At 43.8% G+C, this 18,475-nt stretch overlaps 1 protein-coding gene across 8 annotated transcripts in view; it reads right to left on the bottom strand.

The window, feature by feature from the left end:
• The window catches only part of PTPRU (protein tyrosine phosphatase receptor type U), a 249,566-nt gene that overhangs the window by 22,091 nt on the left and 209,000 nt on the right, over positions 1-18,475 (bottom strand). For all 8 annotated transcript variants that reach the window (XM_077295770.1, XM_077295772.1, XM_077295771.1 and 5 more), the window contains 7 exons: positions 6,550-6,666; positions 6,313-6,467; positions 6,098-6,233; positions 5,837-5,986; positions 5,177-5,353; positions 4,378-4,518; positions 3,162-3,287 (listed from right to left, as the gene is read on the bottom strand). In XM_077295770.1, the coding sequence (XP_077151885.1) occupies positions 3,162-3,287; positions 4,378-4,518; positions 5,177-5,353; positions 5,837-5,986; positions 6,098-6,233; positions 6,313-6,467; positions 6,550-6,666 (1,002 nt within the window). The remainder of the gene's footprint in view (positions 1-3,161; positions 3,288-4,377; positions 4,519-5,176; positions 5,354-5,836; positions 5,987-6,097; positions 6,234-6,312; positions 6,468-6,549; positions 6,667-18,475) is intronic.

The following is an 18,475-nucleotide window of genomic DNA, read 5'->3' as shown; positions in this document are numbered from 1 at the left end:
CACTGAATAAACCTTACAAATAGTGTGTGACAGCACAGCAGTGCAAACAAGTTACCATCTGTTTAACCTTCAAGAGGCCGTGTTTGTGTTAAAGAGCTTGTTGGATATAGTCCTAGGAGACTTCAGAACATTATACGTGTCTTTTGAGGGCAACTGAAGTACTTTGCCATTCACCACAAATCAATTAGACACAAATCAAATTTTTGGAAGAATTTGAATTTCACGAGATCCGCTCATCTCTACAACAAAACAATCATAATATAAGACTAATTATCTATGGACAAACTGATTTTGCACACTGGCATCCTCATGAATTTTAGGTCTGATGATGTATAGTCATTCATTTACCAATCTCCAGCCATCATATATTTTCATTATTTAACTGCCTCCTCATGATGATGACAGCTTATTGACCCATCATGTGACTTTAATTGGTCAAAGCCCTGACACCGCAAATCTACGAGCACCAACCTGTAGACTCAGAACATATCCATTAGACTGATAAATTCTGGACAGCTAAAATTGCTCTGGTATAAATGAGAGCCAAAACACAAGTGTGAACAGAACCTAATTGATCCAGTAATATAAATTGTGGCAGACAAAAAAGTATATAAATTCATAAGACACATTATTGTTAACTTTTCAATCAACTGGGCTACATGCATAAACAAGTTAAGCTTTATGAACACTGAAATTTACAGAAATTAATCTCCGCACATAGTTTAGTGAAGTTATCATACCGGCGTGCTTTAATATACAATATACTGTATATGTGTATACACAGTAGCTTGTTAAAGTATTCAACCCCTTTGCATTTTACCTAGTTTGTTACATTACAGCCTGTGTTTAAATATTTTTATAATCCGATTTGTGTGTGGTGTGTCGGCACTAAATAGTCTAAGCTGGTGAAGTGAAGTGAGAAAAATTTAGGCATAAATTATATTTATGGGATCAAATAACTAAAAATTGGCATGTGCATATGAATTCACCCCTTTTGCAATGAAGCCCCTAAAAATTTCTGGAGAAAGCAATTACCTTCATAAGTCACATGCTTAGTGAAAGGTAGTCCACCTGTATGCAATGTTGCATGATCTGTCAGTTTATACACTTTACCTTTTCTGAAAGGCCACAAAGGCTGCAACACCATTAAGCAAGAGGCATCACTAACCAAACATCATCAAGACCAAGGAGATCTCCAAACAAGTCAGGGACAAAGCTGTGGAGAAGTACAAGTCAGGGTTGGGTTATAAAAAAGCACCGGAGCACCATCAAATCCAGTATCATCAAATGGGAAGAACATGGTACCACAACAAACCTGCCACCAAAAATCTCAGCCTATGCAAGAAGGGCATTAATCAGAGAACAAAGATAACCGTGAAGGAACTGCAGAGTTCCCAATCAGAGACTGGAGCATCTGTCCATTCGACCATAATAAGCCGTATACTCCACAGAGGTGGCCTTTATGGAAGAGTGGGCAGAAATAAGCCTTTGCTTACACACAAAACTATTAAGGCTCATTCTGAGTTTTCCAAAAGACCCGTGGGAGCCTTACCAAATATATGGAGGAAGGTGCTGTGGTCAGATGAGACCCAAATTATTTTTTTTGCCCACCAAGGTAAATGCTATATCTGGTGCCAAACCACCACAGCTCCTCACCCCAAGAACACCCTTCTCACAGTGAAACGTGGTGGCAGCATCATGCTGTGGGGTTGTTTTTAAGCAGCAGAGATACGGAAAATAGTCCACATTGAGGGGAAGATGGATGGTGTGAAAAACATAGATATTCTTGAGAAAAACTTGTTTCAGTCCGTCAGTGATTTGAGACTGGGACAGAGGTTCACCTATCAACAAGACAATGATCCAAAGCATACTGCTAAAGCAACACTCAAGTGTTTTAAGAGGAAATGTTTAAATGATTTGGAACAGCCTAATCAACGCCCACATCTTAATCCAATTGAGAATCTGTGATCAGACTTGAAGATTTTTGTTCACCAGAGGAAACCATCTAAAGGTACCGTCACATTAAGCGACGCTGCAGCGATAGCGACAGCGATGCCGATCGCTGCAGCGTCGCTGTTTGGTCGCTGGAGAGCTGTCACACAGACAGCTCTCCAGCGACCAACGATGCCGAGGTCCCCGGGTAACCAGGGTAAGCATCGGGTTGCTAAGCGCAGGGCCGCGCTTAGTAACCCGATGTTTACCCTGGTTACCAGCGTAAAAGTTAAAAAAACAAACAGCACATACTCACCAGCGCGTCCCCCAGCCTCTGCTTCCTGACACTGACTGAGCTCCGGCCCTAACAGCACAGCGGTGACGTCACCGCTGTGCTTTCACTTTCAGTTTAGGGCCGGCGCTCAGTCAGTGTCAGGAAGCAGAGGCTGAGGGACGCGCTGGTGAGTATGTGCTGTTTGTTTTTTTAACTTTTACGCTGGTAACCAGGGTAAACATCGGGTTACTAAGCGCGGCCCTGCGCTTAGTAACCCGATGTTTACCCTGGTTACCAGTGTAAAATATCGCTGGTATCCTTGCTTTTGCTGTCAAACACGGCGATACACGGCGACCTAGCGACCAAATAAAGTGCAGACCTTCTAGCAGCGACCAGCAATTTCACAGCGGGATCCAGATCGCTGCTGCGTGTCAAATACAGCGATATCGCTATCCAGGTCGCTGCAACGTCACGGATCGCTGGCGATATCGCCTAGTGTGACGGTACCTTAACTTGAAGGAGCTGGAGCAGTTTTGCCTTGAACAATGAGCAAAAATCCCAGTGGCAAGATGTGGAAAGCTCATAGAGACTTATCCAAAGTGACTTGCAGCTGTAATTGCTGCAAAAGGAGGCTCTGCAAAGTACTGACTTTAGGGGGGTGAATAGTTATGCACACTGAAGTTTTCAGTTATTTTGTCCAATTTGATGTTTGCTTCACAATAAAAGAAAACCAATTGTTAACAATTGTAGGCATATTCTCCATATGAACTGATACAAACGCTCAAAAAAAAACCCCCAATGAAACTGCAGGTTGTGAGGTAGAGAAACATGAAAATTGCCAAGGGGTGAGTTCTTTTGTAAGCCACTGTATACACTCTACATTATTACAATCTCAGTATTGACAGCAAAGAAGGCTGCCCTTTGCTAAGATTGGCAGATGTGCTGGGTAACTCACCCTTGTGATGTTTTGTACTCGGAAGAGACGGGTCACTACATCTTCATCCACAGACCCAGACACAAACTGAACTTCCATTGGTCCATATCTAGATATACCATTGTCTGGCCAGTACTGTAAGCAGGGCTAGTTTTTAAGATATAAAGCAGAGGATCTCATAAGTGAAGAACCTTAAATTCATTCATTCTTCATTCACAGATGTGTGTGATGCTACTTGTGTGTCAGTGGTTGGAGATGACAATTCTGGAGATATCTGTTTTTCATGGATTATCATAAAATATATACAATTCTCACTTAAAAAGTCAAGGTTTATATTGTAAAATGTAAACTTATTGACTGCTATAGTTAACACTATCTGGCCCAACATTTCCAAAATGATCATATATTCCCATTATGACAATAGGAAAATGGTACGTGCCACATTAATTTTGCTTTGATGCTCACTGGGACAGGCAATGTCGGCACAAAGAGAAAATGTGAGTGATGTGATTAGTGTATTAGCAAAAAAAAGGTAAGGTAATGATTACGGTGTGAGCAAAAGACAATGAAACCTGTCACCTCTCCTGATGCCTGTTTCATTAAATAACTGAATTTCCAGTTTAAAAAAAATATTTTGTACCAAGATTTTTTGGAGCTTCAAGCTATCCAAATCCTTTTAGAAGCGAATAAGAAAATGGGCATATGTCCAAATTCTGACAACGTCCAATAAGTGCTGACAATGTCAGGCCCTATAAGAATGCGCTCGTTTGACAAATGGAATGGTAACATCCAGTTGTCAATTAATTCAGAACAATTCAGAAAGAAGAAGAGGAAAATGACAGTGCAGAATCACGCTAAAGATAGGTCAGAATTGTTGTTTTATGGGGTTTGCAAATATTTACTAAAATATAAGTGTCAGGAGAATTGACAGGTTCTTATATAAGGGAATTACAGCAATGTGTCACTTACTGGGTTGCTTGCTGTAGCTTTGATAAAATCGATATTTTCGCATCAGGAGATTATCACTAGAGAACTGGAAAACCTGCTGCCAGGTAGTCCTGCATATACATGAGCTCTGTATAATCCCACCCCACCAGTGATGGGCATATTTCTGCCTATGCACAGTGACTACAGAAAGATGCCAATTATTGTTGTGGGCAGTGTTGTACAAAGCTCAGCATCCAAAGCACTGGTAGATTTGTAACAGATAAAATGTAATAGATTGCATTTTTCTTACCCACGCAGAATTAGACTGGTTTAACTGATTCAACATAACAATACTGCTGCAACCATAGTCATATACCAGCCTCCAGAAATCAGTAATTGTGCTCTGCAGTGGGTGTACTGTGACAATAACATGGGAACTTCTTTTGTAACTCTGAAAAACAGCAAAATACAATTAGAAATTATTATGGTCATTGCTCCAAAAAAAGGTACATCTTTTTGTCAAAAGCAAGGTAAAGGCACTTAAAAAGAGTCTATAGTGGAAAAGGGCAAAAAGTTATAATGTGTGAGGACACTTATCTACTAACACGGCTGTGATTGAAAGGGTAGAGACCAAACACGGCTTCACAATGCCTAGAAGATTGGGAAATAGACTTGTCTGATCGAGAACGTCACTATATAAGTAAATAAATATAGACCTGATAGCCGCTGCGTGGTCGGCCTCAATCTTATCTACATCCGTGTATGTGAATATGACTGCAGAGAAATGCGCCATATAACATACAACAACCAATAATAAAACATTATTTATCGCAGCCCGTGCTCAGGAAACATAATAAAGGCAGCTAGGACTTATAACTCCTAGACCTCCTGTTTTCAGAAGCTGCAGCTTGAGCTCTACAATATTTCATGTTTTTCATTTTCTTTCTAATTTCATCAAAGTGGCCTTTCTGGTGCAAGTTTATGAAGCTCTTCCGTCAATTCAACCATAAAGTTAAAAAAAAGCAAAATAATATTGAGAATAGAACCCCTGAACAACCGAAAGACCACAATCCAAAGAATATAGTTGTAGGGTAAGGTGAGTAGCTCACATCAGTCAGGGCAGCATTAATATAATTACTGGTATCCTCTCCGTGGGCAGAGAGTAATAAAGGCAGAGAACGGTCAGGGGGCAACACATCCATACTTCGGTTCTTGTCTCGGTTGTGTGGTAACAAAGCGACACTGCACTCCTCTACACCAAGCTGAGCTGTCACTGAATTTAATGTCTGCGGAGAAATGGCACAGGAGTTACCAAGGAGAACAAATTAAAGGGAATCTGTCACCAGGTTTTCCCCACCTAATTTGAGACGAGCAAAATGCAGAGCAAGAGACCCTGATTACAGCGATGTGTCACTAACAGGGATTTTTTAAATAATTTTGATAAAATCACTATTTTGTCAGCATAAGCATATCACTAAAGAACTAGTAAAACTAAGCCACACCCACCCTCACCACTGATTGGCAGTTTTCTGCCTATGCACATTAAGCTGCCAATCAGTGGTGTGGGCGGGGTTATACAGAGCTCAGCATTCAGAGAACTGTTAAATCCGCAGCAGATAAAACAGGGATTTTATCAAAACTGCAGCAAGCAGCTTAGCAACTGACACATCTATGGAATCAGGTGCTCTGTCCCTACATTATGCTGCTCTCGGATGGGGTAGTAAAAACAGATTTCTTTAAGTAGATATCAATAATACAAGCAGCAGTACCTGGAATTCATCTCTCAGGTGTGTGGAGTTGCTTTGTGTGTCTATCTGTAGCATTTCCTTGTACGTTTGCCTAAAGTCACATGCCGGTATAGCTGTGTCACCACAAAGGCAGGCCTCAAGGATGGCATCATGGATGAAAACATACTGCTCCTGGAAACATTAAGACACACTATACACATCAACGTATCGCAGACTGTTAATCACAATGATTTTCTCCATTGAACTGAATTTCACTTTATGGCACCATTCCAGCCAGTTTACCTGAGTTTGCACCATGTTGATGCGCCGTGAGCACAGTGTTTTGACACAATTGTAAATGTCAACCACTCCTTCACACTCCGCCATGTCGAGCATCACATCCAAGACAATGTAGCATCCCGTCCTGCCAGCTCCAGAGCTATCAGAAGATGTACAGTAGGTTAACTGGACATACAAACATAGACTAAAGCCACAATGGGGCACCTGGCACTACTGACCTACAATGCACCACAACTGGTCCAGCATCAGGCGGTGTAGAAGACTTCACTCTGCGAATAAAGGCAAGTAGCCCTGTAGCATGGAAGGGTACTCCGTGCTCAGGCCACGAAAGGAAGTGAAACTGCTTTACTTCATGTCTGGCAGTATAACCCCGCTGAAAAAAGAAGGATTTACTTGATTAGAAGCAGAAGGAAGCCTCCGATTACTTGGCGCACATAAGTTGTGTTGTCACTCACCCGCTCCATAGCAAGTGTCCTAACCGTATACTCTGACAGGGTTTCTGTATTAAGTAAAGTAATACGAATATCTCCATATGTTTCGGCAGTATCTGGCCAGTACTTACTGCATTTCACCTGTGCAGAGGATGAAATAATATGGTGCACATGAGACACACCAATCCTCAAACTGCAATCAAATTGGGATATTGACAGCCTCCTTCTAAAATACATTGCTCCACACATACAGACACTCACCCGGAAGAAGCAAGACGCGAAATGCGCTTTGGGGCCTTCAGGACTGCACGTGCAGGTTATGCATCCCTTCCATTATTGATTTGTGATATGTATCTATGTATGGGGCATGGCGTGGTGAAAATTTCCTTACATGCAGCCTATGCTGATAACTATTGACTCTTTAATAATATGGCTGGAGATGTGCATATGAAGCACTAAGCACTCTACTTTGTATTGACATTCCCTATGGTATTGATCCATAACAGTGGGTACGGCAACCCTTACTAACCAGAGATTTATATCTTGTGAATGTCAACTTGCACTACTCAACTTATCTATGTACTGAGCAATAGTTACTCTGACCCTGCTATATACTAAGCTGTCTTTACATTCATGGTTGTTGTGCTTAGCCTGCAACTTGTAGTTATATTTTGCATGTGTATTTCCCAGAGGACGGTATTCACTATTTTTTACAAAAGAATTTGTTTTTAATAAGTATCTAATAAAGTTTTGTGTAGTTTGATTAATTATGACATTTGCTTCCACTAGGTCTACACTGCAGATCACGGTGTCCATACTCCCATCCATCCCTCATACTGCGGGACTGTCCCGATTTTGAGGCTGTGCCCCGCAGTCCTGCACAGGACTCCACTTCTCCCATACAGCCAGCAGGAGAAGCAGCCGGCACACCCCCTTGTATTAGGCCACGCCCCCTCCGTATCCCGGTGTGGTGGTTCAGAGAGGAAGAGAGGACATTTCTGAGGTACATGTGTGTGTAGTGGCAGCAGTTAGAGCAATAGAGTGCAGCCGGTTAGTTATAGGCACAGTATATCATTTATATACTACAGCAGTTATGGAGTGGAGCCAGTAGATAGTGGTGTTGTCTGAGTGCATGCAGAGTTCACAGAGCTGAGCTACATTGCAGTGTGTAGGATTTGTTAGGCAGCAGTGTGGACAGCGACAGGTGGTGAAATATTTGCCTGCATTGTGAGCAGAGCAGCTGGGACACATCTACAGCCTCAACTCTACATTGGCATCATCATGTGTGGCCATTATACTGTACACAGCATCATGTGGGGCAATTATACAGTATGGAGCACTGTGTGGCCATTATACAGTATTCAGCATCATGTGGGGCCATTATACAGTATGGAGTATCATGTGTGGCCATTATACAGTATGGAGCACTGTGTGGCCATTATACAGTATGGAGCACTGTGTGGTCATTATACAGGATTGAGCATCGTGTAGGGCCATTATACAGTATGGAGCACTGTGTGGCCATTATACTGTACACAGCATCATGTGGAGCCATTATACAGTATTGAGCACTGTGTGGCCAATATATAGTATGGAGCAACATGTGGGGCCATTATAAAGTATGGAGAATCATGTGGGGCCATAATACAGTATGGAGCATCATGTAGGGCCATTACACAGTATGGAGCATCATGTGGGGCCATTATACAGTATGGAGCATCATGTGAGGCCATTATACAGTATAGAGCATTATGTGGGGCCATAATACAGTATGGAGTAATGTGTGGCCATTATACAGTATGGAGCATCATGTGTGGCCATTATAAAATATGGCACACCATGTGGCCATTATACAGTATTTATCTTAGTCAGCAGGAAGAGTTTAACCCATAATATAAAACGTAACTTTTACTAATATGATTAAAAATAGACAAAAATGACCAATTATAAGTGCTCACGCCGAAAACTGTGCAGATTAAAAAAAAAACTGGTTCAATCTCACCGATTGTAGACGTGGGATACCCGCAAGGATGATAGGGGGTCCCAACGGAGGGGGGTCCAGTATAGCACCAAAGAATATGGGGTAGGGGACCAATTCCTTACTCCCCTGTCGTGCCCCAGCAAATGACTCCTGTCCTTACAAGGACAGGCCCGAGTAAGCCCTGCTACGGACACCCCCCACCACAAACTCTGTAGACAACGCCTCCCAATTATTATACAGTATTTAGCATCATGTGTGGCCATTATACAATATGGAGCATTGTGTGGCCATTACACAGTATTGAGCATCATGTGGGGCCATTATACAGTATGGAGCACTATGAGGCCATTATAATGTACGCAACATCATTTGGGGCCATTATACAGTATAGAGCATCATGTGGGGCAATTATACAGTATGGAGCATCATTTGGGGCCATTATATAGTATTGAGCATCAAGTGTGGCCATTATACAGTATGGAGCATCATGTGGGGCCATTATACAGTATGGAGCACTGCGTGGCCATTATACAGAATGGAGCATCATGTGTGGCCATAATACAGTATGGAGCATCATGTGGGGCAATTATACAGTATACAACACTGTGTGACCATTATACAGCATGGTGCATCATGTGGGGCCATTATACAGTATGGAGCACTGTGTGGCCATTATACAGATTTGAGCATCATGTGGGGCCATTATACAGCATGGAGCACTGTGTGGCTATCATACAGTATTGAGCATCATGTGGGGCCATTATACAGTATGGAGCATCATGTGGGGCCATTATACAGTATGGAGCATCATGTGTGGCCATTATACATTATGGAGCATCATGTGAAGACATTACACTGTATGGAGCATCATGTGGGGCCATTAGACAGTATGGAGCACTGTTTGGCCATTATACAGTATGGAGCATTATGTGTGGCCATTATACAGTATTGAGCATTATATGGGGCCATTATACAGTATGGAGCACTGTGAGGCAATATTTTTTTTCTGTTTATAATTATTGTTTATGAAACAGTGTGATCAGCAGTGCTAAATGGGTGTGGTTGGGGCATGGATATGGGTGTGACTAGTTGTGAAATGGATGTGGTCAGGGGCGTGGCCTTCAATATCCCGTGGCATGCTATGACGGTGTCTGCTATTGTTCCCAGAGATGACAACACATTGAAAGCACTGCGGCAAAAAACTGAGCTCAACCCTCTGCCCGAGCTGACAGCAAGAGCCACTTGGAATAGGTGAGCTCCCTGACTGGCCGCAGTCCTGCCGACATGGTGTCAGCTCTGCAAACAACACACGTAGCCCCAGATGTAACTGAGATTTAGGAAATAAAAAAACATACATATCAAGCATAAAAAATCTGGTAGAAAGTTTAAATAGATCTGTTTGCTATTTGTTCTGCTCATTCTTCTCTATCACAAGCCAAGCCAAAGCGATCTGTTTGCTCTCTATTATGTAAAACACTGTTATATCAGGACAAATATTAATGCTTAAACAAAAGAAAACCTACCTAAGCAATATCATAAGCAGATGAATAAAAAATGACTGCTTCCTTCATCAACACATCTATCCAGGGACTGTGCCTGTGCCTGGTATTGTAGGTAAAGAAAAGTTCATTTTTTACTCCTTAGACCTATGTACGTATTCATGTAGTGTAGTGTCAGTGTGTTCATATACTCACCGATCGTTGCCTTCTCCAGTATCCAGCGCCATTCCAATCCTCTTCCGAGTCACCTGATGGTAATTTAGTCTCTCCAGATCACACTGCGCACTGTGTGTGGCTTGTACACTATAAGTCTATGGAGCGTCAGAAGGAGACGCCATATGGACCTGTACAAGCACTGAGGAGATGAAAAAAGGCTGTTGTCCACTCTTTCTCCTGCCCAGTACCGGTGCATAGAGCACGAATGTCTAACTCCTCCGAAAAAAATGACTTTTAAGCAAGAACATGGTGAGCGCCACCTTTCATCTTCTCATATGTGCATGAGACGCAATAGGCTTACATTGTACATGTGACGTCAGGCTCAAATATAGACCCCTGTGTGATCTGGAGTCTGAATTGCCGTCACATGACTCAGAAGAGGATTGGAATGGCACGGGATACTGGAGAAGACAACAATCGGTGAGTATATCAACACACTGACTCTACACTAATATTTGGATAGCTTTAAGGAATAAAAATATTAAGTGGAGTGCTTCTTTAAGGGGTTGTCCAGTGAATACAAGTTATGAAATATCCAAAGGATAGGTGATTAGAACTGGGCAAATTCATCCCATTTAGAATGGAGCCGCAGTGTACATACTTAAAAGCAGTTCCCATTCATTCCTCCTGCTTTTTCCGGCATCCCCATAGGGAATGAATGAAGCAGTGGTCGGGCTCCCGACTTACAACGCCATTTTGTAATGGTGAAAAAAATGGGGATAAAAATTACCCAATCTGCTGATCGCTTCTGATCCCAGCGGTGGGACACCCATTGAACAACAGGTTACATAGTTACATACATAGTTACATAGTTATTAAGGTTGAAGGAAGACTTTAAGTCCATCTAGTTCAACCCATAGCCTAACCTAACATGCCCTAACATGTTGATCCAGAGGAAGGCAAAAAAACCCCATGTGGCAAAGAGTAAGCTCCACATTGGGGAAAAAAATTCCTTCCCAACTCCACATACGCCAATCAGACTAGTTCCCTGGATCAACGCCTTATCAAGGAATCTAGTGTATATACCCTGTAATATTATACTTTTCCAGAAAGGCATCCAGTCCCCTCTTAAATTTAAGTAATGAATCACTCATTACAACATCATACGGCAGAGAGTTCCATAGTCTCATGCTCTTACAGTAAAGAATCCGCGTCTGTTATTATGCTTAAACCTTTTTTTCTCCAGATGTAAAGGATGCCCCCTTGTCCCTGTCACCGGTCTATGATTAAAAAGATCATCAGAAAGGTCTTTGTACTGTCCCCTCATATATTTATACATTAACATAAGATCACCCCTTAGCCTTCGTTTTTCCAAACTAAATAGCCCCAAGTGTAATAATCTATCTTGGTATTGCAGACCCCCCAGTCCTCTAATAACCTTGGTCGCTCTTCTCTGTACCCGCTCCAGTTCAGCTATGTCTTTCTCATACCCTGGAGACCAGAACTGTGCACAGTATTCTAAGTGTGGTCGAACTAGTGACTTGTATAGAGGTAAAATTATGTTCTCCTCATGAGCATCTATGCCTCTTTTAATGCATCCCATTATTTTATTTGCCTTTGTAGCAGCTGCCTGACACTGGCCACTGAATATGAGTTTGTCATCCACCCATACACCCAGGTCTTTTTCATTGACGGTTTCGCCCAGAGTTTTAGAATTAAGCACATAGTTATACATCTTATTACTTCTACCCAAGTGCATGACCTTACATTTATCCCCTTTAAAGCTCATTTGCCATTTATCAGCCCAAGCTTCTAGTTTACATAAATCATCCTGTAATATAAAATTGTCCTCCCCTGTATTGATTACCCTGCAGAGTTTAGTGTCATCTGCAAATATTGAAATTCTACTCTGAATGCCCCCTACAAGGTCATTAATAAATATGTTAAAAAGAAGAGGGCCCAATACTGACCCCTGTGGTGCCCCACTGTTAACCGCCACCCAGTCCGAGTGTGCTCCATTAATAACCACCCTTTGTTTCCTATCCCTGAGCCAGCTCTCAATCCACTTACACATATTTTCCCCTATCCCCATTATTCTCATTTTATGTAACAACCTTTTGTGTGGCACCTTATCAAAAGCTTTTGAAAAGTCCATATACACTACATTCACTGGGCTCCCTTGGTCCAGTCCGGAACTTACCTCTTCATAGAAGCTGATCAAATTAGTCTGACATGAACGGTCCCTAGTAAACCCGTGCTGATACTGGGTCATGAGGTTATTCCTTTTCAGATACTCCAGTATAGCATCCCTTAGAAACCCCTCCAGGATTTTACCCACAGTAGAGGTTAAGCTTACTGGCCTATAATTACCGAGTTCAGTTTTTGTCCCCTTTTTGAATATTGGCACCACATTTGCTATATGCCAGTCCTGTGGTACAGACCCTGTTATTATGGAGTCTTTAAAGATTGAAAATAATGGTCTATCAATGACTGTACTTAGTTCCTGCAGTACTCGGGGGTGTATCTCATCCGGGCCCGGAGTTTTGTCAATTTTAATGATTTTTAGACGCCGCCGTACTTCCTGCTGGGTTAAGCAGGTGACATTTAATTGGGAATTTTTATCACTAGTCATTTTGTCTGCCATGGGATTTTCTTTTGTAAATACTGATGAAAAAAGTCATTTAGCATATTGGCTTTTTCCTCATCGTCATCCACCATTTCACCCAGACTATTTTTAAGGGGGCCAACACTATCATTTTTTAATTTCTTACTATTTATGTAGTTAAAGAATATTTTGGGATTATTTTTACTCTCTTTGGCAATGAGTCTCTCTGTCTCAATATTTGCTGCCTTGATTTGCTTTTTACAGAATTTATTTAATTTTTTGTATTTATTTAATGCCTCCTCACTACCTACTTCCTTTAATTCTCTAAATGCTTTCTTTTTGTCACTTATTGCGCCCCTTACAGCTCTATTTAGCCATATTGGTTTCCTCCTATTTCTAGTATGTTTATTCCCATACGGTATATACTGTGCACAGGTCCTATCCAGGATGCTAATAAACATCTCCCATTTTCTTTGCGTATTTTTATGTCTCAGGATATCTTCCCAGTTAATTGCACCAAGATCCTCTCTCATCCGTTGGAAATTTGCTCTCCTGAAGTTTAGTGTCCTTGTCACCCCTCTACTACACATCTTATTAAAGGATACACGAATCTTGATATTCCCCAAGTGACCCCCAACTCTTATATTTGATATGCGGTCTGGCCTGTTGGTTAATATTAGGTCTAGCAGTGCCCCCCTTCTTGTTGGGTGCTGAACCAGTTGTGAAAGGTAATTGTCTCTCATAGTTGTCAAAAACCGATTACCTTTGCTGGAACTGCAGGTTTCTGTTCCCCAATCTATTTCAGGGTAGTTGAAGTCCCCCATAATAATGACTTCTCCTTGAGTCGCAGCTTCATCTATTTGCTTTACGAGAATATTCTCCATTGCTTCCATTATTTTTGGAGATTTATAACAAACCCCTATCAGTAATTTATTATTTTTTCCCCCTCCCCTTATCTCCACCCACAGGGACTCTACATTTTCATTAAATTCACCTATATTATCACGCAGGGTGGGTTTTAAGGATGATTTTACATATAGACACACCCCACCCCCTTGCTTATCTGTACGGTCATTTCTGAACAGGCTATAGCCCTGCAAGTTAACAGCCCAGTCATGGCTCTCATCCAGCCATGTTTCAGATATCCCTACCATGTCATAATTATGCTCCAACAACATTAGTTCTAATTTGTCCATTTTGTTGGCGAGGCTTCTGGCATTAGTATATATGCACTTGATGTTACTCTCTGTACCTCTATTCTTTCTTAAATTATTAACTGTTCTAACCCCACCTTCCATGCCACCGCCACCCCCAACTTCCTTATTTGTGCCCAGGTCTCTATCTGCACTATCTTCCTCTTCTATAAATTGAATACCCTCCCCCCCAATCCCTAGTTTTAAAACTTTTCCAACCTTCTCGCCATTTTCTCCCCCAGCACAGCTGCACCTTCCCCATTGAGGTGCAGCCCGTCCCTAGCGTAGAGCCTGTAGCCCACTGAGAAGTCGGCCCAGTTCTGCAGGAACCCAAACCCCTCCTTCCTACACCAATTCTTGAGCCACTTATTAACCTATCCTGAGAATAGGTGAAGACTTGTTTTCACTACACAATCCCTATAGGCATTATTGAAGTCAGCAGCAATACCCCACACAACCTGTCGATTAGTATGGCGCAGTTTTTGAAAGAAATCAGTCATGTTTTTTTAATGCTCTATAAATCCCTTCAAACCACAGATAAATGTCAAAGTATGTGAAAGGTCTAAGCTAAAGCTCAGGTGAATGTTATATCATGGGGAACAATGGGAGTAGGCAGAGTCGGCGTTAGGGGCAGGCAGACCAGGCAGCTGCCTACGGCCTCTGCTCCCATAGGGGCCCCCAGCTAGCAGCACATCATACAGCCGCTATGGGGCCCCTGTGAGGCAGGGGGGCCCGCCTGACACCAGCGCCGACACCCCTGCCGCCGCATTGAACTATACCGGCGTCTGCCGGTACAGTTCAAACCAATGATGGAGGAGGAGAGAGCGTCAGCTGACGCTCAAGCTCCCATCATTCCCCGCTCTGCCTCTGACACTGCAGGTGCGCGATGACATCATCGCGCACTCACTGTGTGCCAGGCAGTGCAGCTGCTGAGACAGGAGCAGGGAGAAGCGTGGGCATGAGGAAAAGTGAGGAGTGTGTGTTTTTTTTTTTTTTTTTTTACTATAACAGTGAGTAGTGGACTGTGGGGCCATTCTCAGGGGAAGGGGGGAGATGTGGGCTGTGCTATATACTATGTGGGCTGTGCTATATACTATGTGGGCTGTGTTATATACTGTGCGGGCTGTGCTATATACTACATGGGCTGTGCTATATACTATGCAGGCTGCGCTATATACTATGCGGGCTGTGCTATATACTATGCAGGCTGTGCTATTTACTCTGCAGGCTGTGCTATATACTACGTGGGTTGTGCTATATACTATGTGGGCTGTGTTATACACTACGTGGGCTGTGTTATATACTATGGGGAGTATATTATATTCTATGGGGAGGCTGTGTTATATACTATGTGGCTGTGTTATATACTATGGGGGGTACATTATACGTTATATTCTATGGGGGAGGCTGTGTTATACACCATGGGGGGTACATTATATTCTATGGAGAGGATGTGTTATATACTATCGGGGGCTGCATTATATTCTATAGGGGGCTACCTTATATACTATGGGGACGTGGGCTGTATTATATTCTTTAGGGGGCTACATTATATCCTATGGGGGGTTGTATTAGATTTTATGAGGGAGGATTGCATCATACTCTTTTATAGGGCTACATTATATTATATGGGGAGGTGGGCTGTATTCTATTCTATTCGGGGCTGCATTACTATATATTCTATGGGGGGCTGTATTATATTTATATTCTATGAGGGGTGATTGCATCATACTCTATGAAGGGGCTACATTATACTACATGATGGGGGCTGCATTATATTCTATGGGGGGTTACATTACAGTACTCTGTGAGGTGGCTGCATTATACTCTGTGGGCTGGCTGCATTATGCTCTGTGGGGTGGCTACATTATACTGTATCGAGGAGTATGGGGAATACATTATACTATATGAAGAACTATGGGGTGCATTATACTATGGGAAGTGAACTGTACTACATGGATGACTATGGCGGTGCATTATACTACATGGAGCACTATGAGGATTGTATTATACTATGTGGAGGACTGAGCAGTGTATTTTAATATATGGAGGACTATGGGGAGTGTATTATACTATTTGGAGGACTATATGGCATATTATACTATATGGAGGACTATGGGGAGTGCATTTTACAATATGGAGGACTGAGGAGTGTATGATACTATATGGAGGACTGAGTAGTGTATTATACTATATGGAGGACTATGGGGCATATTATATGGAGGACTATGGGGTGTGCATTTTACAATATGGAGGACTGTGGTGCACATTATAATATATAGAGGACTATGGGGTGTATTATACTAAACAATCAAAATGCTGCATATTCATCGAGTGATTGGATTGTTTATGCCGGAACAAAAATCATTGTTCTCAGCAGGACATTGCCGGTGTAAACTGTAGATGTGCTGCTGATAACATGATACTGTATGGTGATCTGTTAGTGATCTATTAGTGATCATTCTGTTCCCATCAGTCTTTCTCAGACGGTGGAAAGAGGCCGGAAAACAAGCGTTGAACGATTTCAGTATTGTCGATCACACTCATTTAGCAGCATGAACTCAGCGCATGTAAATAGAACAGAAATGCTTCTGTGTGATGTGCAGGGGCGTAACTACCGCGGTCGCAGCGGTCGCCATTGCGACCGGGCCCCGCAGGTCAGGGGCCCCGGGCCGGCAGGTCTGAGCAGGGCCAGGCTGGCCATCGGGCACTTCTGGCAAATGCCAGAAGAGCCGATGCCAGTAGTGGGCCGCTGCACTGTTCCTCCCCCGGAACCCCCCCCAGTGCCGCCGCCGCCGCCGCCGCATTTAACTATACCGGCGTCTATGACACCGGTATAGTTCAATGCAATGATGGGAGGAGAGAGCGTCACCTGACGCTTCCTCTCCCATCATTCCCCGCTCTGCCTCTGACAGTACACTGCGGGTGCGCGATGACGTCATATCATCGCGCACCTGCAGTGTCCTGGGCAGACTTCAGCCGCCAGGAGCAGCGCGGGCAAAAGGAAAGGTGAGGAGAGCTTTTGTTTTTTTTTTCTTTTTAACCGGACTGTGGGGCCATTATCGGGGGGGGGGGGGATGAGATGAGATGTGGGCTGTGCTCTATATATCCCTGTGCGGGCTCTGCTGTATATACCCCTGTGGGGACTCTGCTGTATATATCCCTGTGCGGGCTCTGCTGTATATATCCCTGTGCGGGCTCTGCTGTATATACCCCTGTGGGGACTCTGCTGTATATATCCCTGTGCGGGCTCTGCTGTATATATCCCTGTGCGGGCTCTGCTGTATATACCACTGTGCGGGCTGTGCTGTATATATCTCTGTGCGGGCTCTGCTGTATATACCACTGTGCGGGCTCTGCTGTATATAACACTGTGCGGGCTGTGCTCTATATACCACTGTGCGGGCTCTGCTGTATATAACACTGTGCGGGCTGTGCTGTATATACCACTGTGCGGGCTCTGCTGTATATAACACTGTGCGGGCTGTGCTGTATATACCACTGTGCGGGCTCTGCTGTATATACCCCTGTGGGGACTCTGCTGTATATATCCCTGTGCGGGCTCTGCTGTATATATATTCCTGTGCGGGCTCTGCTGTATATACCAGTGTGCGGGCTCTGCTGTATATAACACTGTGAGGGCTGTGCTGGATATACCACTGTGCGGTCTGTGCTGGATATACCACTGTGCGGTCTGTGCTGGATATACCACTGTGCGGTCTGTGCTGGATATACCACTGTGAGGGCTGTGCTCTATATACCCCCTGTGCTGGCTGTGCTGTATATACCCCTGTGCGGGCTGTGCTGTATATACCCCTGTGCGGGCTGTGCTGTATATACCCCTGTGCGGGCTGTGCTGGATATACCACTGTGAGGGCTGTGCTGGATATACCACTGTGCGGTCTGTGCTGGATATACCACTGTGCGGTCTGTGCTGGATATACCACTGTGCGGGCTGTGCTGGATATACCACTGTGCGGTCTGTGCTGGATATACCACTGTGCGGGCTGTGCTGGATATACCACTGTGCGGGCTGTGCTGGATATACCACTGTGCGGTCTGTGCTGGATATACCACTGTGCGGGCTGTGCTGGATATACCACTGTGCGGTCTGTGCTGTATATACCCCTGTGCGGGCTGTGCTGGATATACCACTGTGAGGGCTGTGCTGGATATACCACTGTGCGGTCTGTGCTGGATATACCACTGTGCGGTCTGTGCTGGATATACCACTGTGCGGGCTGTGCTGGATATACCACTGTGCGGTCTGTGCTGGATATACCACTGTGCGGGCTGTGCTGGATATACCACTGTGCGGGCTGTGCTGGATATACCACTGTGTGGGCTGTGCTGGCACCCAACACCATGTTGCAGTGCAGGAGATTCCTGCAACAGTCCGAGGCGTATCTAGGGGAAGCGGGGCGGGGGAAGGTGGGGGGGTTGTGGGGGCGGGGGAAGGTGGGGGGGCGGTAGGGGGTGGGGTAGGGGGGAGGTAGGGGGGGGCCCCATTTGGAAG

The sequence above is a fragment of the Ranitomeya variabilis genome, chromosome 3 (genome assembly GCF_051348905.1).
Source record: "Ranitomeya variabilis isolate aRanVar5 chromosome 3, aRanVar5.hap1, whole genome shotgun sequence".
NCBI classification, from domain to species: domain Eukaryota; kingdom Metazoa; phylum Chordata; class Amphibia; order Anura; family Dendrobatidae; genus Ranitomeya; species Ranitomeya variabilis.
This window is presented reverse-complemented; position numbering and strand designations above follow the sequence as displayed.